General features: G+C 46.8%; 1 protein-coding gene across 5 annotated transcripts in view; it reads left to right on the top strand.

The window, feature by feature from the left end:
• ephb3b (eph receptor B3b) overlaps positions 1–27,974 on the top strand; it is a 53,355-nt gene that overhangs the window by 11,916 nt on the left and 13,465 nt on the right. For 3 of the 5 annotated variants that reach the window (XM_029499877.1, XM_029499876.1, XM_029499873.1), the window contains exons 2-6: positions 15,720–15,784; positions 19,789–20,461; positions 23,769–23,924; positions 24,742–25,077; positions 27,488–27,624. In XM_029499877.1, coding sequence (XP_029355737.1) covers positions 15,720–15,784; positions 19,789–20,461; positions 23,769–23,924; positions 24,742–25,077; positions 27,488–27,624 — 1,367 coding nt within the window. The remainder of the gene's footprint in view (positions 1–15,719; positions 15,785–19,788; positions 20,462–23,768; positions 23,925–24,741; positions 25,078–27,487; positions 27,625–27,974) is intronic. The other 2 variants (XM_029499874.1, XM_029499875.1) reach the window with 1 other exon arrangement.

Raw genomic sequence — 27,974 nt, 5'->3', positions numbered from 1 at the left:
AAAAAGATTAGAGCAAAGGGAGCGGCTACATAAAAGAACTGCAAGAGTGCCTCGGTAGGCTGTAAGGCAATATGTAGCTGTAGCTGGCAGAGGGTGCCTAAGACTGAGGGAGGTGTTGGGGTTTTAAATACCTCAGCCAAACGGTTCAGTGTGAAAACAACCAGCAGGGACATGAAAGCGTGAGGGGTCGGATAACCCCGGTCCAGATGGGGGCGGTCAAGTGAACAGAGTGGAGGGGCTGTCGGTGGGATCGCTGTGTTTGTGCCACTAGTGTCAGGAAAGGGATACAAAGGCATTACCCCCGGTGCCACTTTTGGCCCCAGTGAGTCCCCCGGGCCTCCGGAACTAAAAGGGTGGTGATGATTAGAGATTCAATTTGGCTCTCCATCAATCAATGCCACCAAGATGGACAGGATTGTTGCTGATATCCCATCCTTGCAACCAGATTGGGTTTTGCGCCGCTTGGGATTCACGCCCTTTTTTTCACACCTTGTTAATTAAGCGACCAAGCTGCCCCCACACTTACTTATTTATGAATCTTGGCTTCGACCCGTACTGAGGACCACTTATTAGTCCCATAATTAGTCCCTCGCTAATGGCCCTGCTTCCAGACGATCCATACAATCTCAATCCAGACCCCCGACCCCCATTCTGTCTACGCACACACACACACACACGCAACTATAACGCCCATTTGACCTTGACATTACAGAGCTCGTGCTGTATGGCGTTGTGTGTATGTGGCACTGCATAAAGTGCTCCACATGGGATAATGAGGCAACACTTAAAAAAATCAATTTCCATCTCCGTCTGTCGGAGTAATTCCTCACCTGTTCATTAACCCGAGAGTGGAGCAGGCCGGATGTGTTGCACCTTCGCCGTCATTAGATATGTAAGAGAACCTGAAGGAGCAGAACGCTGGTGAAATATTAACACTCACCCGCAGCTTGAGATGGCTTTGCAGATTTGCTTATGATTTATTGATACGTGCATGTTAACGCGGCGGCTCGTTGCCAGCGTGTAAATATAACACATGTTGATTTCACGACACCTTTTGTTGAATGAAGCGCGCCAGTGGTGTGACATCATTCCTACAGCCCCCATCTTGTAATTACTGTAACTACCAATCAGTCCTGCAAACACTCAGCCCAAATGCCTTTTTCCCTTTTCCTCTCAATGAAGTCACTGTTCAGGGTCAGTAAGCCCATCCGCTGTGGCCTTGTGTGGTGCGGTTTGAATCCCATAAACACTGGTCCAGAGTCAGATTTACTGGCCAGCAGCCCTGGGGATTCATTTGCATTCTACCCACTTGGCTGTTTCAGGGTTAGAGCCGATGACTAATCAGGTCACTGCTGATCCACACCCTGCGGTCGGAGTGTAACCAACCCCACCTAAGCTGGACTCGGACCACCACGAGATCTGGCTTGTGTTTTTGTGCGTGTTGAAGGTAGATGGAAGACATATGAGCTGGATGGAAACATACCGATATTTTTGGTGCATCTCATTTCCCGTGTCTCCGATCTGGGGGGGAGAGAAACAAACTGGCACCTCTTTGTTGTTTATTCCCTTCAGATTTTCAGATCGCCACAGGCCACAACACAACTGAACCCAGCTGAACACATGTGCTAAAGGACGAGTTTAGGCATAAACACAGGGATTGTTATTTTTTAACTGGTTGCATTATGAGCATGGCAGTGAGGCAGTTTGGGTGGGGTGGGAGGGGGGGGGGGCACTTCTGGGTGAGCTATGAAACAGTTAAAAATCACATTTCTCGGAGGGCTCTGGTGCAAAACAAGCTTCCTCTCATTCATGTTTACTTCAATGTACACATTGTTTGAAAAGGCAAAGAGAGAAGTGGAGTGAGAAATGTATCCGTCGCGCTCTGCAGAATAACTTTGCCTCCAGAAACAGAGTCAGCCCCTTCAGGCTCTACAGTCCAAAGTTTTTCCAGATATTAGAATCTCACGATGGAACGGGCAGGAAAGGTTAATATATAAACTAACTCTGGTTGGTCAACTTGACCCTTTTAACCACTGACCCCTGCAGACGTACAAAATCTTTGTCCTTTTGATCTACTGACCTTCCTCGTGTGAAAATGTGGCACCTTTAAAATACTTGTGTGGTCCTACTTAAACTCCCAGATGACTTTGTGTTTCCACAAACACACACACACACACACACACACACACACACATATACATACAAATGCACAGCCATTCCCAAATGGAAATCTATGTTTTAGAAAATATGTGTGTGTGTGTGTGTGTGAGAACATAAATCAATGGATGCCTGGCGGCCTTGTGGCTACAGCTACTGTGTGTGTGTGTGTGTGTGTGTGTTTGTGTGTGTGTGTGTGTCTGTTTGTGTGTGTGTGTGTGTGTGTGTGTGTGTGTGTAGGTAGTGGTGGTATGGAGGTAATTGGTGACACAGCGCTCCTTCCACACTGCCAGCTTTAGTTACACATCAATGAATGGTGAATAATACATTAGCCAGGATAGCCCACATTCCTCCTTCGTCTCCCAAGAGACCGAGAGGGATGGAGAAGTAGACAGACGACAAAATGAAAATTATCCACACTATATATCTTCTACAGTGGAGAGAAAAAAAAAACAAGCTAGATGAGCAAAAAGAGAGCTCAGAAGTAACCCCATCACTCAGCCAAACCTCCCTCATTTTCTGTTTAGATAGTGCCCCTCCTTCCTTCTTGGCCTGATGCACAGCCGACTTCACTCTGGTGAGATTTATGCTGCTGTTTGGAGCTTTGAGGACAACGCAGCACCTTCAGATGAAAGAAGAGTCGAGGCATAAACTCCAGGCCAGTCAGCTGGCCTGCAGTTTCGCTGACTTGCTGAAGTGTGTGAGGGTCCTTGAGCGTTGGACCACTGATGCAAGTGGTTCTGTGATCATGGTGCGATTATTTCAGCATCCATCTTACGGTGACGCTGACGGGATGAGCTTCTGTTTGTGGATGTGTGTTGCAGGCAGAGACACTCTTTTCTTCTGTATTTAGGGACAGCAGGGAGCAGTCTATGTGTGTGTGCATACATCTGTGTCCTTGTGTGTGTTTCTAACCGCTGTATGATTCATTCCTTCTTTCTCTGCTGTTGCTGTCTGGGACCTTCTGCGTGTCATGCCAATGCGCAGAGGTCTTTATGTAATTGAAGTGGGCTTCTGAAAACCCCGCACCATATGGACCCCACCAGCCTCAGATCGCCTGTCTGTCCATCCGTCAATTTCCTTTAATTGCCCAGAGCCAGGATTCTGTGCCCTGACCATCTATCGAGTGGATTCTCCATAGGTTAAATACATTAATATGTAATAGGTTTTGGGAATTGGACGATCCCTGACCGTGAGATTGACCAGAAAATGCTGAGCTGGGATGAAAACAGGTGGAGTGTGGATGTCAAACGGCTCTAATCTAGCTGTAGCTTTCCTTCTTCCTGTCGTTGTTGTGCTGCTAGATGCTCCTACGTCACCTTTTGTTTACTTTACTTGTTTATAGGAGACAATAAATCCAAAAATCTGTGAACCAACCAACAGAGAGCAAACTTTTTATTGAGTCGAGAACAGTTTTGTATTGTTAGCGGTATCAATGTAGCCATTGTTTTGTGTTATACAGTCTATCTGCCTGCTCACTGTAAAATTACGAGTCCAGGTTCCTGGAATCTATGTGGTACGTTGAATATTTTGGTGGTTAGAGTTCACCAATCAACACTGCAGTTATTTTGTTTATTACGCCAATTATACTAAAATAAAATGTGGTAATAATTTATTGAAGCGGTATAACAACTAGTACCTCAAACAGCCAGAAAGTCTCAGCTCCTATGTATTCCCTTCATGTTGCATCATCCCCCTAAAGTCACATAAAGTTTTTTGTTCCATCTCTTGTAAGAACGTTGGAGCTGATGTTTGCATTTTGGCATGTTGGCGGTTGAAGAAATGAAGTCGCACTAAACATACAGAAGGCCACCCTGAAGGAAATATAGGCTGTACGGCCAATACGCAAATGCATCGTGCACGTGAGGTCAAGCAGATATTAGCAGCGTTTAAGCTTTTTTTATGGATGGTCCTGACGCCTCACGGCTGGTTCATTACTGACACTTTTAGCAGCGTAAGAGGTGAAGTCCATTTACGCAGAGGAGGTCTAACAAGTCAAGTTATTACCGCAGCCAAGTGTGAGATTAATTAACTTGGTGGCGATTAAGATTGCTGCTCTGACTAGAATCTCTGTAGAAGCAGTGTGGTGGTGACAGAGCAACAACATGCAGATATGCAAGAGAGAGCGAGTCAGACTCCAAAACAGATCGACATGATTAATCTCACACAGCCATTTGTGGGTATGTGACACAGAAGAACAAAATAGCCATAAATTAAACACAACACTCTCACCTCTTACAGCAAATTAATGATGCCAAATAACAAATAAACACATTTGTCTGCACCACCCACTTCAGAGATGAAACAGAAGACCGGTCCCCAAAACCAAAAAGCATGAAACCTTCTTGCTCATCAATCAGCAGCTGTTTGTCATCACAGATCATTAACAGTTGCTCTTGGTGCAGTGAATGAAAGAAGGCAGACAGAAATGAGGTTGCTCCCAGCTGTCTCGTGCAAAGGGAAGAATTTTCACCAGCTACTTCACCTCGAAGCGTCAAAGTCGGTTAGTTTTTCAAAGGCAACAAAACACGACACCTAAGTAGTAGTAGAAGATCCGGAGGAAAGGGAGTGGCAGCCATATGTGTCACGGAGAGAAAATAATAAAAGGAAGAATAAAAAAAAATTAAGTAAGGATTTGTGTGTGAGAGAGAGAGCGATAAAAGATGACCTGCCAGGTTTACTTTGCTGTTTAGTATAAACAGCATCTGGCATCTGAGCCATTGTTGCGCTTCCTGATAGTATTTGTAACGACTCATGCCACATTAGGATTTTAATTGTTTTACATGAAGCGCCACTCCCCAACCTCATTGTGTGCGACTGTGCGCAGATGTCTGTGCTTTTCTGTGAGCTTTGTGTGCACATGTGGATTTGCGTGGCTGATAGTGAGTGTGTCTGTGAGATCATCTTAGTCACATAAGCCCGCAGAGCCCTGACCCGGCGGGTTGCATTCCTAACTCCAACTGCCCTAACCTCCCTTTTTGTTCCCAGTGTCTTTGACCTGAATGGCTAATGACTGGGCAGGCAGGTAAAGAGCGAGGAGTCCTCCGTCAGCTTAATGAGCTGATGTGCGAGGCAACCGCCCGGGGGGGTCCACGTCACCTCCTTTAGAAGAGACAGGACAGGGGAGCGGAGGTGTATATATGATGTCATGGTGTAATTATTAGTCTCCTAAAATTCCCCATCTGCCACGCCCCCCCCTCCTTTCCCCTCTTCCTCACAGGTAAACGAGGGCATACCTGGGAAATTAACATGACTGGCGGTGATAATTGACTGGATAATTACCATGCAACATCTTCATAAATCATTGGCGGTTGCTCGATGAGCTCAAAGATCCGTGCCACTCTTGCTGACGTCCACGCTAATAGGATGGTCCCAAGCGTCTGCTCTGCTGTTTTTTTTCCTTCTTCTTCTTCCTCTTTGTTTTGTTTATTCTGTTTGTGCGTGTTTCCGTGGAGAAACAGAAGAGAAACAAGCAAGCCTCAAAGACTTTTGGTCTGTACCACTGCGGTAGTTTTTAAACTGTAGTAAAGTAATTCGAAGCCACTGGCATGTGGAAAATGCGGAGTGCGTTGGGGCTTTGCCCCTCGCTGCAGACACACAGGCAGCTGTTCCGGGCGGAACAGGAAGTGGACATCTTTAATTAGATTCAACGCGATCATTACATGCTGCGCTGGAAGAGCATCGTGAGGTGATCTGATATGTTGGCAGATGACTATTAGGGGCGAGTGGAAGAGAAACAATGGCAGAGAGAGAGAGGCGGGGGGGGGCAGTGTGTGTTTGTGAGGGAGACTCAGTGGCTATTGAAACAGAATGGCAAAGCCGGGTGCTAAGCACTTTTCTTGTGGAGCGCAGCCATTCAAAAAGCCACGGCTTTTATTCAGTGCCCAGTTCCAGCTCTTTCTAGGCTGCACCCCCCCAGTGAACAAACAGGAGTTCTGTGTGTGTGTGTGTGTGTGTGCGTTCCAGTCTTAATAATATGTCTCATTTTCTATTTGTATATGTGTTGGTGTTATTATTGTTTAAATAATGTATTATGCATAATGTGTGTGCATTGGTATTATGTAAGTGTACAGTATGGGTTTGTGTTCCCATGTAATTGAGTTCTGTTTGTTGAGTCAGCCACTGCTGACACACAAAATCGTCTGAAACCTGCTATTAGAGCTGTGAAGTAACTGCTCACGCACAATCTGGCTGCACAATGGCCCACCTCCCGTTGAACAAAAGCGTGTGCACGTGCGTACGTGCGTGTGTTTGTGTGCATATCTCTGCTTCCAGTACCTCTGAGACACTCAGATAATCGCAGGCTTCCACCCGCACAAGCAAATAGTCATTCATTCACACAGGTGAGTGTGTCCACGCACGCACCAATCAAACGTCTCTGAGGACGTTTTTTTGGTTTGGTGCTATCTTCTTCTCAGGCTGTTGCCCCCCCCAGCTCTGGGGCTGTTATGAATGGAAGCCCTCTGGTTGGCAGAGGGGCAAAAGGAGGAGAGGAGGTAGAAAAGGACAGCAGCGAAGTAGACGGTGGCTCTCTGGCTCTCATCGCACTCACTAAAGCGACGAGCAGCAACGGCTCCCATCAGGCTGCGTGTCAAACACACACAGGGTGTCGTAGACGTCTACACGCAGACACACACTCTCTCAGGGGTGCTGCTGCCATGCCAAAAATCCAGTGAAAGAAGTGCAGGCTGTGGGGAATACAAGAGAGCGTCCACCAGCTCTCCGTCCCATCCTCTCCCCCCTTTGTTACCTTCCTGGCCCCCTTTGCCTTTCAATCCCATCTCTTTCTCTGCTTTGTTTGCTCCCCCCTCTCTTTGTCTTTAGTTTGAATATCTCTTCTTGTCTTCTGCACTGAACCCCCCCCCCCACTTTTTCTCTTCCCCCTTTTCCCCCTCTCTCTCTCTTTCCACTTTCACTGAAGTGTGTGGAGGTTTAACAGCCAGCGTTGGTATAAATGACTGCCACACCCAAAGTTGGGAATCGCCCCCCCCCCCTCCGGTGGCCTCCCCTTCTCCCTTATCTCAGTAAATAAACCTGCATTCATTTGTTGTTTCTGTTGTGCCGTGGCTGTATCAAGCTGAAGAGCAGCTGAAGAGACCGTTGGCACAAAGTCTGTTATTGTTTGAAAACGCTGTTCTCCTCATTCACCACCTTTTGTGTCTCATGTGTTTGTTCCGCTTTCCGCCGCGGCTTTTTTTTTTTTATAGTTCTAAAAAAATCTATTTACAATCAGCTGAACCTCAGCCGATCATATGTGTCACTGTAATCAGAAATCATGTCTCAGAAAAGAAGAAAATAAACACATTTTATTTTAGAAAGCTACAACACACTGTACAAACAGCTGACCTCTGAACGAGGCCCTGATTGGCTCTGACTGGAGCCAATAGGAGCGTCTGACGACTGATCCAAATCCAACCTCACTTCATTCACAACTGCACTGAGGCAAAGACAAACACTGACTCTGGAGATCAAACCCGCTAACTCAAAGTTCCCCGATTTGGTCTCTCTGAGACCGTCCTTGCTCTCGGCAGAAGGACAGAGGCTATCAGAGTGTCCGCTGGTCGATGATGGTAAATGATGAGGGCAGATGTGTTAAATGTGTTAGTGAGTCCTGACACTCAGCTGTCACAATGTTAGCCTGCGCCGCTAATACCCCAAATCCCTCAGAGAGGCAGCGGCGCCAGGTGAGTTTCTGCCCTCAGAGCGGAGACGCAGACTTCCCTCACGCTGAGGCGCCGCCTTTCTTCGGTGAAGACAGATGCAGATCTGGTATCTTTCCCTCCCGCACCTTCTCACCTAACTTTGACTTTTTTGTTGTTTTTTTTCCCATTTAAATAAAAAAGTAAGGATAATTTAAAGATTAATTAAATCCTTATCTATCTTTGCCTCTTCTCATTTGACCTTTGAGGGCATTTGATGATTATTGAGCATCTTTGCTGCCTCGTCTGATTCCTATCGGGGGTGCAGAACGCCGCCCGTTCATCTGCTGTGGAGTCATCAGAGGAATCTGCAGGTTTTGACCAAACAAAGCAGCAAATCAAAGAATATCGCTGCTGCCTCATCTAATCGAGTAAATTACTCCGCCGCCCCCCTTTTAAGTCCCTCTCTTTGTAATTGCAATTGTTGAACATGAGGAAGAAGCTTTAAATAAATGCCAAGCTACATGGGATGAGATGAACAGATAGAGCACCGTGTTCTTAATTTTAAAGGAGCTTTTCATCGTGCTTAAAGCTTAAATTTTTCCCTTGTATAGTCTTCCCTTGTATAACCACCTGCATTTTCTCACGTCTTCCTCCTGACGTGCCCTTGAAAGCTTTGAACACCCCCATGTTGGAAAATAATGCTTTGGGGAAAACTGACTGGTTCAGTTTTTACTGTACATGTTATAAATAGGTGAGGTTGAAAGTTGTGGAGCAGATGTTGGGACATGCTTGTTATGCCTGCTTGTTATTTCGGTATCTGCCAAAGATGTCTTTTTATAGAAATGTGAAATGTACGTCTTCGAGTGTATTTAGCGTGTCGGGTATATTTGTTAGCCTTTCATCCGCGTGGCAGATCCTGAATCAATCAGAGCTCAATGAAGTTGCAGTTACACTAAATTGTGTTTTTTAATGTGCGTCGTAGTCGAGGTATCGCTGTTCCCTGGGGAGCGTGGGGAATGAAATCAGCAGCTGTAGTGACACACACACACAAACATTTTATCAGACGTACACAAACAGACAGCCAAATTACTCTGTCTCGCTTCCTTTCTCAATCTTGGCTAATACAAACAAACACACACAACCCCCCCTCACACACAAAATTCGGCTAGGAGATGTGTATTTCCATATGCTGATCCTCGGGGTGAAGGCGAACCTGCTCTTCGCTTGCTTGTTTGCATTTTTCAGTCGCACTTGGCTGAGTAATTCGCCAGGAAATCAGATGATGGCACCAAGGCGTCTGACGTGAAGGCACACGCTGCACAGGTCGGCCCCGTGCTCAGATTCAGCAATGACTGCAGCGCTCTGCTTAAACAGTGTTTACTGTCGCTGTTTGATGTTGAATTTCTCTGGAGGGACTCAGAAAAAAACTAAACCCAGACTGAATTATGAAACGTTGTAAAACACAGACAGAGAGAGAGGTGTGGAGAATGTCCAGGAAAGGTTGCAGGTGAGAAATGGCTTCATTTATGGTTAAACTTGAGGCAATAGTTTCCATGTTGGGTGGTGTAAACACTCCGTCCCTACAGAAATCTGGTGCCGTGCCCATTTCCTGGTGGTTAAACGCACACAGGCCCGATGCCCTCAACGTAATCACCTGCAAATGAAGAACATACCTTTCTGAAAGGAGATGTAAGTGGTTAACGTGACACAGAGCCTTACCTTAAAAAAAAAACTCGGCTTGGAGGAATGAAACCAAGTGAACGTCACAAAGGGAGGAAAAACGCCAAACACCGTAATTAAGCCATGACAGTCAGAATCAGGAGTCCTGCGGTAGCTGCACACTCATCTGCAGATAACTATGTGCGTGCCGGTAAGGGAGCAGGCAGGGACGTACAGATAAGCGTGGAATGTTGCAGATGGTGAACGAAAGCGTTCACATTCCTGACTAAAAAGGCTGCAGGTTCAAAGCCGGCTGGAGAGATTTGGTTGTAAAACAGCTGCAGGTTGAAGTGTGAGGAACAGTAACAGGACTAAAGATGGCACCAACTGACGTGGGGCTGGATTTCTCTGATACTGATAAATCGCTCACCCCACCCCCCCCCACAGCGAGTGTGTGTGTTTGGGTGTGTATGAGTTGTGTTGTCAGTACTGTTGATAAAGAGGCTGATACTTATTCAGCAGTGAACAAACAGAGCTGCTGGTTGAACCCACGGGATGATCCACACAACGGTGGGGCGGGGGGGGTACAAAAAAAAAAAGAAAAAGGGGAAGCGGGAAAAAGAAAGTTGATATTTTTGCATTTAACGTGAAGTTGGTCACGTTTAATCCACAGCTGCTGACCTGAAGCGAAACAGCAAGTGATGAACGCTTTAAATTGGCGGTGATGCTGCAGGAAAACAGGTAGAAGCTTCAGGTTCATCCATCGACACACACACACGTGCTATGAGTCAGTTATTAAAGCCAGGCTCTGGCCTCTGAACGTGCACGCTCGTGCTGACACACATGTGTTTGTGCACACATGGAGGCACACCTGGTTTTGTAGACAGCTGCCCTCGGGGCTACCTGTTCGTCAGATCCCCTGTGCTTTGTAATTAGGAGGGTTAGTGAGAGAAGGGAAAGGGGGGGGGGGGCAAAAACAAAGAGGCCCATTCCATCAGGCATTACAGGAACCAGACTAGACTTCATGAGGCCTGGAGAAAGCCAGTAGCCACCTTGACTTGGTTGCAGCAGACACGCACACATTTCACACGTGCATGTGTACTTTAACACTCACTGCAGTTCTCAATGCCTCGCCACGATCAAAGCTCCTTTTTCCATCTCCTCCGCTCTGCTCCCTCAAAGCCGCTGACAGAAGAGAACAGCGTTGTGTTGGTTTTTGTTTGTTTATCACAAAGTCCCAGCATCACTGGGAAAGAGCTGCTTGTCACAAATTGCCTCTCGGGCCGAGCACATTGACAAAAAACACCCCCAACCCAAATCGTACTCGGCTCCATTGGGGAAAAAAATAAGGCAAACGCAGAGGGCAGAGACTGGCATTCATTAGACACCCCCCCCAGAGGGAGAGATGACAGAAGAGTCAGCAAGAGGGAAGAAAATGAGAGACGGAGAGAGGAAGGTAGACTTATTTGCTAGGTATCGACATGGTAACCCCATTAGCACACACACAGGACAAACCTCTTGTGCGACAACCATTGTGCGATGACTGACAGTGAGTGTTAGCGGGTTAAAGTATGTGTGTGTGCTGATGAAGGGTTCAGGAATTCCACAGAGGAATCACCTCCTTGGCCCGTCCATGTCACAGCAACCAATTACCGTGACTGTGAGTGTTTGTGTGTGTGGGTGCTGGAGGGGAGGTCTCGCCCGTAAAATGGAGGGGGCTTCTCCTAATCATCGCACTCTGGCCCGTCGCACAAAGGCAAAAAGGCTGCTCGGACAATTTGAATTTGAATAGCATCTCTCCTCCTGCTCTCTCTGGGCCTGTGTGCTCCTCTTCCTCCCTCTCTGCTTCACACTGGACAACAAAAGCCGAGCCAACAAAGATAGCGCACAAAGCAATCAGGCTAATAGCGCTAATAACTCGAGCGTGGGGTCCGCGCTCTCAATGTTGACACATTTCACTGTTTCTGTGGCTAAACAGAGGCTCAAGTGTTTGGCAACCGGACGACATAGTATTTTAATGGAGTGGCTACCCCATGCCAGGTTGCCATGTGCTTGGTCTGTTTGACTGCAGGAGAACACAACAAAAGCTTCTCGGAGAAGAAGTGGGGAGAAGATAATTAACTAGCGGAGAAGCCCGAAGGGAAGGATTTTCAAGTAAGGCGTCATTAGAGAGAGCGAGGGGGGGTTGAATATTTTTCTTTTTCCTCATTACCTTTTGTGGGTGAATACTAAAATCCTGCTGTCATCATATTTTATTAATAAGGCAGCCATTTTCCTTTGCACCTCTGACAGGAAGCGGCATCAACACAGGAAGGAAAGATTATGTTGCCAAAAAAAACAAAACAGATATTTGTTGTGCATCTTGTGTCATGGTTGTGCAGATGTATCTCTCTGCCCCGCCCTCTTCCCGCCGGGGGTTTCGGTTCAATTATCTTTCAGTTGTCATCTGACGGGGTCACGCTAACAAAGACGAGCACGCTCAAAAGCTCAAAGAAGTGAAGGCGACATCTGAGGTAAATCCCTCACCTGTCTGCTCCCTGCGACCCGAAGACTTAGGCCTGTGGAACAACTCCAGCCTTTCTTCTGCCTCCCTCCTTCTCTTCTTTCTGTCTTTTAAGAAGCCTGCTTGTTTGAACAAAGAAATATTTTAGGAGGCTTGTAACTCTGGGTGCTGTGTGAGTGTGTGTGTGTTTGTGTGTGTTTGTGTGTGTTTGTGCATTGGATGCGGCCATGGGGACGAATGCTTCAGTGCCCTCCCCTGTTATTAGGTCTGCCCTGTCATTATGGGATTAGAGTGTTGGGGTTGGTTCTTGCATGCATATGTGTGTGTGTGTGTGTGGGTCTGTGTGCGTGCTTGTGTGTGCGCTCGTGTGCTTGCCTGCATATGATCTCTCCAAGCCTGTTTGTATTTCTGCAATTTTTCTCACACAATCAGGGCACACTGAGAAAACAAATGTCGCTGCCATCTTTCCCCCTCCATGTTTGTCTGACTAATCCCAGGTGCATTTGACCTCCATCATAAATAACACTTTACTAAAGCAGTCCCCAGGTTATTCAAACAGGGACTCGCTAATTGAATAGTCTTCTTAAGCAGTAGGAGGCTGAAAAACACTCCCCTCTACACGGCACGTCACATCCATCACACTGCAGCACGAAAGCACAAGCACAGATATAGAGATTGGCAAGAAAAAGGAGCGAGAGGGAGGGAAAGACGGATGGAAAGAGGTCAGACCTCTCACCTCCTGGCAGAGCAAGGTAGTCGGAGAAAAACCAGAGCGAGAGAGAGAGAAACAGCGGGGAATGGGATCCATCGTTTCACAGGAAGGATGAGAACAAGATGGAAAAATGAATGGGAGAAAAAAAAAGTGAGAATGTGGTGAAGAAGATGGATTTAACAGGATCGTGCAGCAGTGTGTGTTGCACGGCAGCAAATTTGCATGTTCATTTGTCTGATTTACTCTGTTTGCTTGCCGCCCTCCCCCTTTTATTGTCTCATTTTTTCACTTCCAGGTTTTTAAAAAATTCAGTGAATGAAATGAAACCTGAAGGGCTGAAAGGCAAACACGAGCACTCTGTGTACGGGGGAAATATTGGGTAGTTTACACACCAGTTGGTTCTCCCACAACTCGTTCATCTGGTTTTCTTTTCCACCCGTTCTCTCTTTTTTCTTGCTTAAACCAGGTTTGGTTGGTTTGAGGCCTTTTCGGAGGTTGTTTCCTATCAGGGGGAAAAATAAAACTGTCTTAATCATTCACGCAGCCGCAGCATGTTGCTTTATCTCACTTTATTGCCCTGGCTTGTTATTCTGTGTTTTCTGTGACCGGGCAGGTGTCTGAATTTATTGTACAGTCATGAATATTGCAGTGCGCTTCCATTGCCTAATGTGTTATTCACACACACACACACACACACACAATGATAGAGAAGGAGTGGCCGTATAAGGTCGGGGTCATTCAGTGCTTTTGCTTTGGCCCATTGACTCAGGATTGGTGCTCCACTTTGGGAACAATACAGGGCTTTGCACCAAATACAGACACACTCTTACACATTCACACAGACACACACACATTCAAACCTACACAAGTACAGACCTGGCAAGGTTAAACAATGCAGATTCATTGGGGAGGGAAGGGTTACTGCTGCACACGCACTCCCGAATGATCCACAGTCCAGACCGCTGAAGTCAGATTTCACAGGTGTGTGTGTGTGTGTGTGTGTGTGTGTGTGTGCGTTTTGTGTATCTCCCTCCTCTCTTTTTTCCAACTCTCGTTCTTTCTCTCTCACTTGTGTCTCTCCCAACCCCCTTTTCTCTCTCTCTCTCTTTCACTCCCCCCCCCCCCCCCCCATTTTTTTGTTTCTTTTCCCCCATTGTGTTTGACCATGTTGCCGTTTTCAGCAAGGTCAGTGCTAATGACAAGCTGGCGCGCCGCACACAAAGGCACAGTCATAATAATAAACACCAGGCAGCAGAGGTGTATCATTTCCACCAACACCGGCTTAGCTACCTGTTCGGCTGACAGTAACAGGTCTCGAAATCACACACTGTCACTGTGTGAGTCAGGGGAAATCCTGCCGCTAATATGCACTGACACAGTTTCTGAGATGAAAACACCAGTAAGATCCTTATTTGCACAGGTGAGGAACGCGGCTCGTCGCGTATGCTCTCGGCAAAAGGTGCAACTTGTAATCGGAGATATTTTTGCCGTCAGCACAGACAAAATACTGGAGACTTTGTGAAAAGACACAGAGAGGATCATTTGTGACAAAGGTTGTGAGCCAGATTTGACCTTGTCCTGTGAGTGCATGAAATTCTCTTCAGTTCCCAGAGCCACTCCCAGACAGACAGATCTTTCTGTGTGAAGCTTCCAGACCATTTTGCCCGCAGGGAACAAGCCCAAGCTCCATATGAAATCTGACTGTATGAGTGTTTTTAGTTTTTTTGTCCTGAAGGGAAGATACCTCCCTTTGGCTCTATTGGAGGCCCAGAGTTTTTACCAGTGTAATAGGCTGTTACACATGTCAGAGACACTGTCTGAAAGCGTGTGGGGGTGGAATTCAATGGGAATTCTCAGATGAAGGAGCATGTCGTCTCCGCTGAGTTCCTTTTTTTTTTAAATTTGAGGGTGTTTGCGTTTGTCACTGGTGCTCCTGAATGCAGAAGTGGCAGCAGCAGGCGTGTGGAGCTTTTACGCTTTTATTTTGCTCCCAAGTGCTATTTCCTGTCAGCTTACCCGCAAAAAAACTACCAAGGAAGATGAAATAAGGGGTAAGGCACAGAAAACTGAGGGATGTGGGTAGAGTGGAAAAGTGAGCTGAAAGACTTCTGTTGGTTCATCCCCTGAAAGCGAGGCCGTCGAGGTGGAAGATCTCACACTTCCCTCCGTGACCAGGGCCGGCATAAGCTCACTGTCTGGCAGCGCCGTTTCATCATCTTTTACTATCTTGTAGAACAGCACAGCGGTTGAGATAATAACGGTGGCTGCACACTGCGCCTTGAGCGCCAGGTAGTAAAAGACTCGACATTTACAGTCTTCCCTCTCTGCTCTCACAAAGCCGCCGTCTTTGCCAGTAGAAACCGGAACGTGGAAAGGAGAGAAGGGATTTACAGGAGATCAAATCAAATCAAACTTATTTATAAAGCACCAAATCATAACAAAGGTACATCAAGGCCCTTTACACAAAGAGCGGGTCCAGACCAAACTCTTCCCCGTCCCCCATTTTCTGTGTATTGTGTACGTGAGTTGTGCGTGCTGAGACCTGTGCAGGTGTACAAATGAACGTTATCAAGCATTGACAGAAAGTGAATCCAGTTCAAGTGTGTTGCCCTCCGTCGTTTTGTGACACCTAACTTTATTACCCCCCCACTCTATTAAAGCCTTCTGTTGGGTTGTATATCTTTAGGAGTTTTACAACCTGTTACTCACAGTGTATGTGTGTGTCCGTGTGTGTGTGTCTGTACCCTGTGGGAAGTGGAACTGCTTCTCACCAAGATATGCTGTTGTTTCCTTTTTCCTTCGCCGTATAAGAGAAAAAGTCTAATAGAGACTAATTATCCAGAAGAGGAGCTGAAAAAAGAAAAAAATGTCACACAAGACCTCAAAGACCTCACACACACAGACAACACTTCTTTGTGTCTCGCTGCTCCACCACTGTGCTTTGTGCGATCGAATTTTGTTAAAATCTCTTTTATGGCGTTGTTGTAAACATCAGGCTCTTGCTGTTTGTCTAACCTGGTTGTGTTTCTTCTGCTTGTGCTTACAGAGACGCTGATGGACACAAAGTGGGCTACGACAGAATTAGCCTGGACTGCGCACCCTGAGACCGGGGTGAGTACAGAACACAAGATGGTGAAAAAGAAAACTGATGGATGGACAGCTGGTGGTGTCTCTAGTCTACACCTTGTTTGCATCCATTGATGTGTGTGTGTGTGTGTGTGTGTGTGTGTGCACATTAGCTCAGTACGCCTGCTGGCCTCTCTGAAGATCAACGGTCCTGTGCATCTTCCTCAACAGGATGTGTGTTAGTGTTCAACAAGATGTGCTTTTCAGTGAATAAAAAAAAAAAAGCTCCACAGTGCAGTCCCATTTCGTTGACCCACACAGCCACCGATGTTCCTCCGCTTTTGCCTCGGTGCACTTAAAACATGTGAAAAGCCTCAGTTTGCCTCATGAAGTAGCCTTTTTAAAGGCAGAAATATTTCCCGGCGTTGACCCGCTGCACATCCAGGCATCCAAATCTACTGCACACAAAGTGCTGGTGACAGCCAGATCTTGCTTTCCCATGTGGTCTCCACAAAAGCCCAAAGAGGAGCAAAAAGAGTCTTGACCCCTCCTCAGCTATACTTCAAAGACGGCCAGCACCCCTCCCCTCGCCTTTGTGCGCCCCGCCCCCCCATCCCTCCTGACTTGGCCCTTGTGCTTTGAAAGGTGGGCCCCCATTTTTTAGATTTTGTTTTAGCGGAGCGATTCCACCCCAGCTGTTCGAAGTCAGCCGCCTCTTTATTTTCCTCTTCCTTTACTTCCAAGTAACTAAGCACTAATGAAGCCAGACACACAGGCCTCATCAGCTGCAACAATCAGCAGAACAACCCCCCTTGTGCCCCCTTCCCCTCCTCTTATCTAGTCATCTTCTCCCTCCCACATGATGCAGCAGCAACGCTCCCACAGAGCGACATAAAAACTCCAAAAAACTCCACCCAGTTTCTTTTCCGACCAAACGCGCGGCAGATGCTCCTTTTCAAGACGTGTGCGTACAGTGGAGAGGCCTTTTGCTGTGGTCTTTTTGTTGTCTTGCAGCGGAATGTGCCACAGACGCTGCACGTTCCCGAGTTATCTCCCCTCTGTCTGACTTTCTGCACAGCACAGTTGTGCATGCCTTTTATTTGTATGCTTTTCCCGTCACGTAACGGGACCGTCTCTGCAGCTTGTTTTTGTTACGGGTGACAAGTGTTTAAGAATAACAGGTACAGTGGCAGAGAGGACAAACAAAGTAACATACCAAGGAAGGGGAGCTGGAGGAGGGGAGGGGGGGGGCGAGATTAAAATCCAGAAAATGTCTGAACAGAGAGGGAGACAGCATAAAAAAATAAAATAAATCAATTTCTAAGGAGAAACTCTTAGAAAATCGGCCCCTCAGGGATGCTGTCCAGCCAGGGCTGAGTCACTGCGTCTCCGTCTTGTCTCTCTGTGTTGCACAACACATACAGATTCAGCAGCAGACATAAATCAGAGCGGAGAGAACAGAAGATGTTTATTTGTGACAGCGACTCCACAGACGGCGGATGCCACATATGTGTTGCTTTTTTTAGCAGCAGGCCCGGTCCAAGAGCTCACAGCTGAAGCCGTTTGTGCGCGAGTCGATGCATATTTATGTTCTGATAATTGTACGGCAGCATCTTCGCCCACCACACCACCTCCTGGTGTCTTTGCATGTGTGTGCACGTATCTGTCCGTGCACATTCACCTCTGTCTCCTCTTAGCTATGTGACCTTCTCTCCCTCACTGGCTGCATATGTGAATCACCCTTCTCTGTGTAGGACACCGATGTAAAGCTGGCCATTTCCATGCATTGTGTGTGTGCCTGTTCATCTACAGTATAATTTCTTTTATAAAACAGATGGAATATTAGGGGGGAATTCCACTTTATGGCAGGGCTCAGATCTGGAATGACACCCCTACAGGGTTTTCCATAACCGCACGCTGATAAGAATATACTACACCAAATGAGTTAGCTGGTGGAGATAATAACTATTGTTAGTGTATCGCCGTCTGCCTCACAGACCCCCAACATGCTAAAACATGTTATGAACAAAGCTAAAACATCCTTAAAATTAGCCCAAGACAGCTCATTCATGCTACAAAAAAAGAGAAGAAAACAACAACGGAAAAAATAAAAGCACGCTAATTGCTTCTTGGAGCTCTGGCATTTCAGCTAATGTCTAAAGCTAATATTTCCAGCTTGGTTTCCCATCAAAGTTTCTAGTTTTCTAGTTAAGTTCTTCTCAGAATGAAACAGAAGGGTACGAAAACAAACCGCTGGAGCAAAAGCCAGCGTAACCTGTTCGTAACCGGAGATCGTTCCAACCTGCCTCATGTTGGAAAATGCGTATTATAATCAGAGCTTTGGACCTCGGAGGGGTGAGACAGAACACCGTTTGCTGTCAGCTGGAAGTAAAATGTAAAGCTTTGATTGGGAAGGACAAAAGAAAAAATGGAGTGGATCGCCAATCTTGCGCAACGATTCATCTTGTTGGGAGTGCCAAGAAACTTGACCCTTTTTCACACGACCTACTTAATTCATTCAGGCTTGGTCAGCAGTGTTCACCCACTGGTGTGTGTGTGTGTCTGTGTGTCTTGCGGGGATGATTTTTCCCTAAACACACACAAACAAACGGGCAGAGCAGGAACATGCTCCTGCGCACAGACGCAAACAAGCACATTTAAACAAACAAACGCAGCCTCGCACGCACGCACACACACAAACACTCGGCCCAATCGCTTTTTGTGCACAAGGTGATTTATTACACTGAACTAAATACCCATTGACACTTCATGCTTTCAGCCATCCCATTGACCTGGCTAGTGATTATCGATTCCCTCTGGTCGCTTCCTCCTTCTCGCAGTCTCGTCGGGACCGTCTTTGTTAATGCCACGGCCGAGCTACGCCCCTTTCTGCCTCTCTCCCTCGTGGCCCGCAGGGTCTTGGATTAATAGCCTTGTCTCCACCACATCCATATCACAGCCTTAATTAAGATGCTCTGAGCTCAGATGGAAACAACCGACTCTGGAGAACAAATTGGTGCTTTTATGTCAGGAGTTATCGAGAGAGTCAGATCTGAAGCAAACTTTGGTCCCACGGGCCGAGCCGCAGACACTTTAGTGATACACTTGTCTTGGTATTCCAGAATTTTACTATGTTAGTCTTTTGGGTTGGTGGTTCTGAGCGATGCCCTGTAATCAGAAGGTCACAAGTTTACAAGCCTCACAGATCAACAGTTTTAGCTAAAAGCAAAAACTTTTTAATCCTCCACCTTGCTCCATTTTCCTCAGTATTGTCTTTTAAATGCTTTAATGCATGACCATGCCATATGCAAAACACCCTGAGTTCGCTTTGTATTTGAAAGGTGCTATGCAAATAAGCTTGCCAGGCTTTGGCTTAGCTATAAAAAAAAAAAAAAGACCGGAGAGGAGGGCAGATCCCCCAGCAGTGATGCACACGCACACATGTGCATTATACACACAGGGATCGCTATTTGAAGAGAAAAGATTTAATCATGCTGTCCTCATTTGAGATTGAAAAATGCATTAGATCACAGCGTCTCGTAGCAAAGCCTTTACAGTCTAGTTTGCTTGCGCTAGTTTAATGAAGCTGGTAATCAAAGTTTAGAAAATTTAATCCCATTTTATCCTGAGTAATTCACCCCCTGGGTGCTGTAGTAGCATTGAAAGACGTAGGAGTGTAAAAAACAGAAAAGCATGAAGGTTAACTGACGCCTTTTTTCCCCTCTTTATTAGAGGACGTTGCGATCATTGCTCTGTAATTGAAGCGTAATTGGTTGTGAAACAGTGTGGCTGCTACTTCCAAACAGATATGAGGTAAACATGCTGTGGTGGCTTTGTGGTGAGGCGGTGACAGGTTGCTGTAATTGTGATGAATTTGCAGTCCTTGTCCCTGGCTCTTCGCTACACTGACCAGAGATGAAATGTACAGCACGGTAAAAAGAGAGGAGATAACTCACAGTAATCAAATCCCTCTTTCTGTTTTATTCCCTGATGTTTTATTTCCGTTTTGTAACTTTTTGTGCCATGACTGACTCCTACTCTCTTTGCAGTGGGAGGAAGTGAGTGGCTACGACGACGCCATGAATCCCATCCGGACATACCAAGTCTGCAACGTACGTGAGCTCAACCAGAACAACTGGCTGCGTAGTGACTTCATCCCACGGAAGGACGTGCTGCGTGTTTATGTGGAGATGAAATTCACGGTGCGTGATTGTAACAGCATTCCCAACATCCCGGGTTCCTGCAAAGAGACTTTCAACCTCTTCTACTACGAGTCTGACTCGGACTCGGCCACAGCCACCAGTCCTTTCTGGATGGAGAACCCTTACGTAAAGGTGGACACTATTGCCCCAGATGAGAGCTTCTCCATGCTCGAGTCTGGGCGGGTAAACACTAAAGTCCGAAGTTTTGGGCCTTTGTCCAAAGCCGGGTTCTACCTGGCCTTCCAGGACCTCGGTGCTTGCATGTCCCTCATCTCAGTGAGGGTGTTTTATAAGAAGTGCTCCACCACCATCGCCAACTTTGCTGTTTTCCCGGAGACAGCTACCGGGGCTGAGGCCACTTCCCTGGTCATCGCGCCGGGAACTTGCGTCCCCAATGCCCTGGAGGTGTCCGTGCCACTGAAGCTTTATTGCAACGGAGACGGGGAGTGGATGGTTCCCGTCGGAGCCTGCACCTGCTCGGCTGGTTTCGAACCGGCAATGAAGGAAACCCAATGTCAAGGTGAGTGTTTTTTCGTGGCGCTTCCATGAATTCTAGGGTTTCTAGATGTAGATTCGTCTCAGGATCGAAGACACAGAATTCAGCTGCAGCCCAGAGTAGGTCAGCGAATCAATGCACATCCCATGTATTATTTTGTAGTTCATCCCAACAGTCTTACATTCCTGGAAGATGATAGGATGATCGGACGACTGTAGAGAAAGTGTTTCCCGATGGCGATCAATAATGTATCAATATCATATATTATTAGTGCAGAGAAAAGTTACATTTGCATTTTCGGCACCGAGTATCTGACGTGCGCGTGCAGACTGAAAGAAAATGAGCCTGCGGTAGGAGGTCAAAGTCTCGCTGAAGGATGCTTCATCCGGACACACAGCCATCGTGGACGTGCTGACATTGACTCTGCTTTGTTTTGGCCACAGGTTACAGTCTCTATCACTAGATTGCCCAGCTGCCACGTTATTATGAGCCATTTATTTGCCTTGTATACTTTGACACATTAATCCAATGACAACAAGGTAGAATAATACACACTAAATGACACCATCAGCAAGCGGGCTGTTCGTGCCTCTGACCCCCCAGTTTTGCCTGGCAGCTGGCTGCTAAATAAATGGAAATGCAGGGGGAGTTGGGGGGGCTGCTGTCTTTTTATGAGAGTTGGGAGGCCCCGTGATGCTTTCAGGGCTGATGGAAAACATAACGGGTTCACAGAGGTGGAGAGCAAGGTGAATTTAAACACCAGGTCTCATCTGAAACGGAGTGCAGGTGACAGCAGCGGGAGAGGGAAGGATAAATGGAAAGTGTGTGTGTGTGTGTGTGTGTGTGCTGAAGGAAGGGCCGTGAAATTAAGCATAGGTCAAATGGAGGCAGCAGAATGAGAGAGACGGCGAGGGGCTTATTGATCAGCGGGGTTAAATGTGTGGTGTGATTGATCAGCATGTTCATCCCTTCCTTAAAAAAAAAAAGGATTCAGAAGGATCAATCATCCTTCATGTTACAGCAGCTGAGAAAATAGAAACAGTAAAAGTAAAAGAAGATGAAACTGACAGATTCTTCTGCAGAGTCAGATCTGTCTGATTCTGGATTCATCCTCAGCCTCAGAGACCACTTTTAATGTTTGTGGGTGGGTTGTTGTGTGAAAGGGAGAGTGAATTTAAGTGTAGCATATGTGGCCAACTCATTTGTTTGTTCCTGGCAGTTCAAGGTGAAAGCCGTGTCGACGGGGCCGCTGATAAAAAGTTCTCTAATTAAGCTTCACTCCAAACTGCCAGGGATAAATCTCCCTCCGTCCCTCGCCTCTCTTCTTCTCCCTCCTCACCCACTATTTCACTCCATACTCATTTCTCATCATCCTTTGGCTGCGACTCTTCTTTCCCCTGTTTTTTTTTCTGTCCTCATTCTAACGTTCACTGTGTGTCCTCCAGCTCCGCCATTGTCACTCTCTCTCCCTCTATTATTTTTTTTTTTTTACCTCTCCCGCTCTCTTCCTAATCTGAAGGCTGTTGGTCTCGTTAATACACCAGCAGAGTTACAGTAAGGATGCCTGCATTAATATTAATCAATGAGCTCTCTTCTCTTTCTTTTTTATTTTTTTGCCTTCCCACTCGTTTGCTTCACATTTTTCACCCCCAATATTCTTAACTTTTTTTTTCTTCATGCTCCGCACTTTCCAATTTCAGCATTCATTCTAATCAGTTCCTTAAGCTCTATGTTCTGCATGAGAGGATAAGACACAGGGGAGAGGGGAAGAGGAAGGGAGTGACGGGGGGGCAGGATTAGCATTTTCTATGCCTCCACTTCTTCCACCTCTTGCTCCCCCCCGCCCGTGCCTCCATCTCTTTCTCACTTCCTCGTTCTTCCTCTTTGGAGAAAATGGATGAAAGGGAGAGGATGACCTCTTTACTGGCTGGAAGTGATTGATCAGCATGTTTAACCACTTCCCCGGAAAAAAAAACTGCCTCTTTTAATGAGAATTCATCCATGACGACTTTTGTTGGTTGAACATGTTCAAAACCAGAATCTTCATCCTCAAATCAGCTGTTGGGTGAACTCACAAAGAGATCGCGCAGTCTGGAAGCCAAATTGGAGGTTCTGTGCTCCTGCCTGTTAAAACTGGGCGTCATTTCTTCTTCTGTTTATCAAGCGGTGCTTCCTGTTAGCCGGCGGTGTGATAACTCTGATTAATGGCGGAAGGACAAATACACTCAGTGCTAATGTACACGGTGCAGCCAACTGATGGTTTTGTGCTAATATTGAACTTTGAAAAATGGGAAAACAGGCGAAGAAGGAGGAAGTGATCTGAACTCCAACCCTCAGTGGTTTTCAAAGGGGGGGGGGCAGGTACAAACATAGCAGCACGTCCTTGACATTGACAAGCTAACAAATGCACTCTTGGGTCAGCTAATCAACCGGCCTCTGTAAACTCCGCCTGTCTCTCCTTCTCTGCTCCTTTTTTTTATTAAGCAGCGCAGCAAACTCATTCATCTTTTAACGAGACAGTTTATCAAAGATATGGAGCCTGCCAAAGTGTCCTGGATCACAGTGCCGCTGTCAGTGATTCCTGGCGTGTCTGCAACTTATCACCTGAGTTATAAACTTCCAAACAGCTGCTATAAATGGAGCCGGGACAATTACAAAGGCCACCAGTGTTTCATCTGAGCAACTTCACCTAATGAAGAGCCAGGTTTGGAAAACTGTTTAAGGTAGTTAGCTGAAAGTGTGTTTAATTTACAAGTGAGTTGAGGCCACGTTGTTGTGTTTTGGCACCATAGTCCACAGACGTGTGTTTGTGTACACATCGATGTGTGTGTGTCTCTCTGACTGTCCGCATTTGTTTATACATATTTCATAGAAGACTGAATTCAGCTAAAAGCACCGTGCCAGCGTTTCTGGCTCTGAAGGTCATGAGTGTAATTTGGGCTGACAGTTTCTTCCTGTGAGCAGAGGTTTATGCAAACAGCAACATGCTGCTCAGAAGCTCCTCTGTGGTGAAGATGGGCTCTACGTGATGTTTGAGGAGACAGAGGCAGCTCGTGTGCACGCTCAGATACACTTATAAACAAATGTCAAATGTGATGCGCCCGTCATTTTGGTGCTTTTCACTAAGACGTTACATCATGCTGCTAATGATTCCATGCTAAAGCTAAGGCTCAATTGGAGACTATTATTTAGTCATTTCATACCACAATGAGATTTCCCTCCTGCACCATTTGACTCATACAAATTTAGAAAAATGAAATCTTACTCAACAACAATTGATTTTTTTTTTTTTATAATTCACACTTCTGTCTCTCTTTCTCTCTGCCATCAGCTTGCAGTCCTGGCACCTTCAAGTCCAAACAGGGAGACAGCTTCTGCCTGCCCTGTCCTGCCAACAGCCGTGCCAGCTCAGGAGCAGCCAGCGTTTGCTCCTGTCGTAACGGTTACTACCGCTCAGACACCGACTCTGCCGACTCAGCCTGTACCAGTAAGTCAACGCCGCTCTCAATTGACTGTGTAGCATCACATTAAAACAAACAAACCGGTGATGATTGCAATTGTCATCATATTCTGCTGATCCATTCGGATGGTAGTGAAATGTGTTGGTAGCCGCCGCCTGTGTGGTAAATGTTCACCCAGGGCTTCCCGCTTTGAATTGTGACCCTCAATGGCTGATAAAAGCTCTCAGGAGTTCGTTCCCACCATGCAGACGACAAACAAGCCTGCTTGCTTTCCCAGCGTTATCCAAAACTTTATCATGCGACCCCCCCTTGCCAATCCCCGCCCGCCTCACACACACGTAGGAGCTAATTCATTCACTGCTGGAGAGAGCAGATGATCCTTTTCTTTCTGTTGCTGGGGTGGGAGGCTGATTCTTTCACAGTGCAGTGAGAGATAAGGCTCTGGTAATTGGATAAGAATTGCAAAGGCTCTGCCAATAGTTTGTCCCGCTCATCTGAACACCCCCCCATCACTTACTCTTCACACATACACACACACTAGAAATGAGTATGCAATTCAAATTTGAACTCCTGTCCTCTTTCCTTTCTGCAACATTACTGGAACAGTGTTATGTGGAGAAAAAAAGCTTTCTGCTGCATTAAAGATGTTTTAATACCAGAGCAAAAAGGAAACTATGGGCCATGAATTGTGTCATTAGCAACTATAGAATTATGAATGCATGTGAGTATAATGATTTGTAAACTGTGTCTCTATTGTCAGTTGCTGTCACCAAGACACATTTCTTTCCAGTTATTGTGCACCGAATTGAATCCGTTTCAACTTTTTAACCTCCCTTTTTGTAGCCGTTCCCTCTGCGCCACGCAGCGTCATCTCCATCGTGAACGAAACCTCGCTGGTGCTGGAGTGGAGCGAGCCCCGTGACCTGGGCGGCCGCGACGACATCTTCTACAACGTCATCTGTAAAAAGTGCCTGCCCGAGCGGGGAATGTGCTCGCGGTGCGACGACAACGTAGACATCTCGCCGCGCCACCTGGGCCTGAACCAGCGCCGCGTGACCGTCCGTAACCTGCAGGCCCACACGCAGTACAGCTTCGAGATCCAGGCGGTCAACGGCGTTTCCAACAAGAGCCCTTATACGCCTCAGTTCTCGGCAGTGAACATCACCACGAATCAGGCCGGTAGGTGAAGCTGCAGGCTTGTGGCGGCTTGTCAAAGATCAGTATCCAACTTGTAGGCACTGCCGCCTTTCAAAAGCTCGAAAAGATACAAGAGAATGTCAAAGACTATGTTCTATGCTTAAGAAGAAGAGATCAATGTCTTGTGTGCATGTAGGAGTGTGTTACATATTTTCCCTTTGAACGGGGATTGAGAGGAAAGACATTCTTCTGAATGAGCTTAGAAGGGGACCTTTTTCACACGCCCACAGAATGCTCTGCACCAGCACTGCTGCAAATAGTAATAGCGAGGCAGCGTCTATTCAAAGTGAACCTTCGGTGTGCGAGCTGCCCACTGCTTCCTACCCAGCAGCCCACAGCAACAACGGTAACTAGGCCAGTGTAGCAATCGGTGCTGAGTGAAAGTGAGAATTAACCCCAGCTGATGTATATACACAATAACGCAAAGTCGTAATCACGAGCCACTGCTCATTCTCCTTACAGCACCGAGATTTACGATGTAAATTAGGGTGGAAATTGGGTCATTGGTTTTGAATTAAAACTGCTAACTTGATAAATGGGAAGGTGGGCCGGCCTGTGGACAGTTAGGTAAGTTTAAAAGCGCGAACTTTTAAAATTTGGTAATTTGGCTTTGCCGGTTTCACCTTAAACAACCTGGGTGAGTTTCAGTGCTGTTGAGCCCACGCTGGCCTTTTTGTTCCTGCAGCGTGGTTTTGTTCAGGCTCTCCAAGGGCTCTTAAGTTGTGCTTTGGATTTTAGTTGCTGTGTTAAATTTGCTCTTTCTGCTGTCTCAGACAACACCAGGGATTATCCCTTACCCCGTCACCCATCATCTCTTCCTTCTCTCCGCTGCCTTGCTCTCGTCACCTTTAACCTCCCGTTCCTGCTCGTAGAAATGCTTTACGAATGCCTCCTGCTTGTGAGTCCAGGACCAAAAGGCCCCATGGGGCCCCATAAGAGGTTCTCATTATTTTCTCGAAGGGTCCAGCTCTGGGCTGACAGGAACCAACTGTCTATCCTTGGGTGCTTGGGGTCAGATGGGTGCAGAGAGAGAGAGAGAGAGGTGAAGGGAAAGGGAGGGCAAGAGAGCATCAACTGTGATCAGATTATCCCCTGCTGTAGTCCCAAGACCATTCCTGCATGTGCGTTCACCTTTTAAGAACCAAAATAAATAGTACGGCGGCGATAAGCCCCAGAGGCCACCTCCATGGTTACTGCAACGTCTTCTCCCAGAGGAGGGCCCCTAATCCCCTGGCTGGAGTAACCAGGGGATCTGCCTTGGAAGTATTGTCATCAGGGGGAGAAAGAGAGATGTGGAGGGCTGGGGTGGATGAGTCTGGCAGGGGAGGGAAGGTTCGGAGAGAGAAACAGAAGGATGTCTGGCCACAAACACAGGCAGCAGGGGGAGGAAAGGAAATGCAAAGGGGTTGGATCAAAGAACTAAAAACTGGGGATTAAAAACCTTTTAAGAAAAATGAGGAGAGAGTGAGTGAGTGTGTGTGTGTGTGCAGCAGTGAGAGGGAAATGAAAAGTGAGGAGCTGCAGAGTGAAATGGGGAAAAATTACCAAGGTGATTGTGTGAGTGGGAAAAAAAAGGGAGGAAATTCAACTTTAGCAGCTTTGAAGAAAAAGTGCCGCTGGAGATAGACAGTTAAAGTTATGAAACAAAAGCGACGGAGTCGACTGAGAGGAGGGAGTGAGTCACAGCTACAGAACAAGCCTGAACTTAGGAAAGAGGAAGAGAAAGACGGGGAGGCAGACAGCACTCGGCCATCAATAGGCACATGTGAACAAAGCTTGTAAAGCTCAGGTGGGTGGAGCACAAGTGCGTTTTATGGTCCTCTGTAAGTGCGTGTACAGCCATAAACCAATGCACCTTTATGTTTGTGTCTTTGTGTGGACGGCATTCAAAAAAAAAAAAAAAACACAGCGTGTGCAGCAGCAGTACACATATGTTCACTACACAATGCACAGCATTTCTTCGGAATATCCAATTCTTTTTCAAGGCAATAGAGCAAAAGTGCAGCAGAAGTTCAACAAGAAATTCGCTTTATGCGTGAAATGTGTCGATCTGAATGTACGAGCTGGGTCCCATGCTCGCCCACTCTTGGTGCACGGCAGAGAGAACTGTGTGTACCAGACACTTATCAGTTTTCAGTTTGATTCTCCTGTCACAGGAGAATTAGACATCCCCTCTCCCTCCCCAAAGACTCTGGGAGGGAGAATTCGAGCATTAGTGGGGAATGGTTCTGCATACTAACTATTGGCCAAAGCTTTTCACAAAGCCCACGGCCCAAGACTTTGTGCTAGGGCTATGTGAACACACAAAAGGGCATAGGGCTTGAAAAGGCATAACACAGAAAACGATAAATAAAACGGATTTTCATCTATACCCCCCCCCCCTCCTATGCAGCTCCTTCTGCAGTGCCCACAGTTCACCTGATGGCGGCCACGGCGAGCACCATGAGCCTGTCCTGGCTGCCTCCGGAGAAACCCAACGGAATCATTCTGGATTATGAGATTAAGTACCATGAGAAGGTAAGCAGCAATGTAAGTCAACGCCTCTAATTCAATCCAATTTCAATGAGTTGCATGCTCTCTGTCGTCTGTGTCTCTGTTAATGTGGAAAACAATGCCTCTGCTGATAAACACATGGCTGCAGAGAGGAAAGTCACCATTTCCAATCACAGCTTGCTTGATCATCCTTGCCTACTTACTCCCTTCTTAGCAGCCTTCTATCCCTCCTTCCCTTCTCTCATTCTCTTCTCCCAATCCTTTCCCCATATTTCCATTATGCTCTGCCCTTTTCTGTACCCCTAATTCCATCGCTCCCTCTTGCCCTCCCTCTTACCCCCCGTCCTCTCTCAATACATGCATTAGAATTGCATTAGAGTTGCGAG

This window comes from Echeneis naucrates, chromosome 4 (genome assembly GCF_900963305.1).
Source record: "Echeneis naucrates chromosome 4, fEcheNa1.1, whole genome shotgun sequence".
NCBI classification, from domain to species: domain Eukaryota; kingdom Metazoa; phylum Chordata; class Actinopteri; order Carangiformes; family Echeneidae; genus Echeneis; species Echeneis naucrates.
This window is presented reverse-complemented; position numbering and strand designations above follow the sequence as displayed.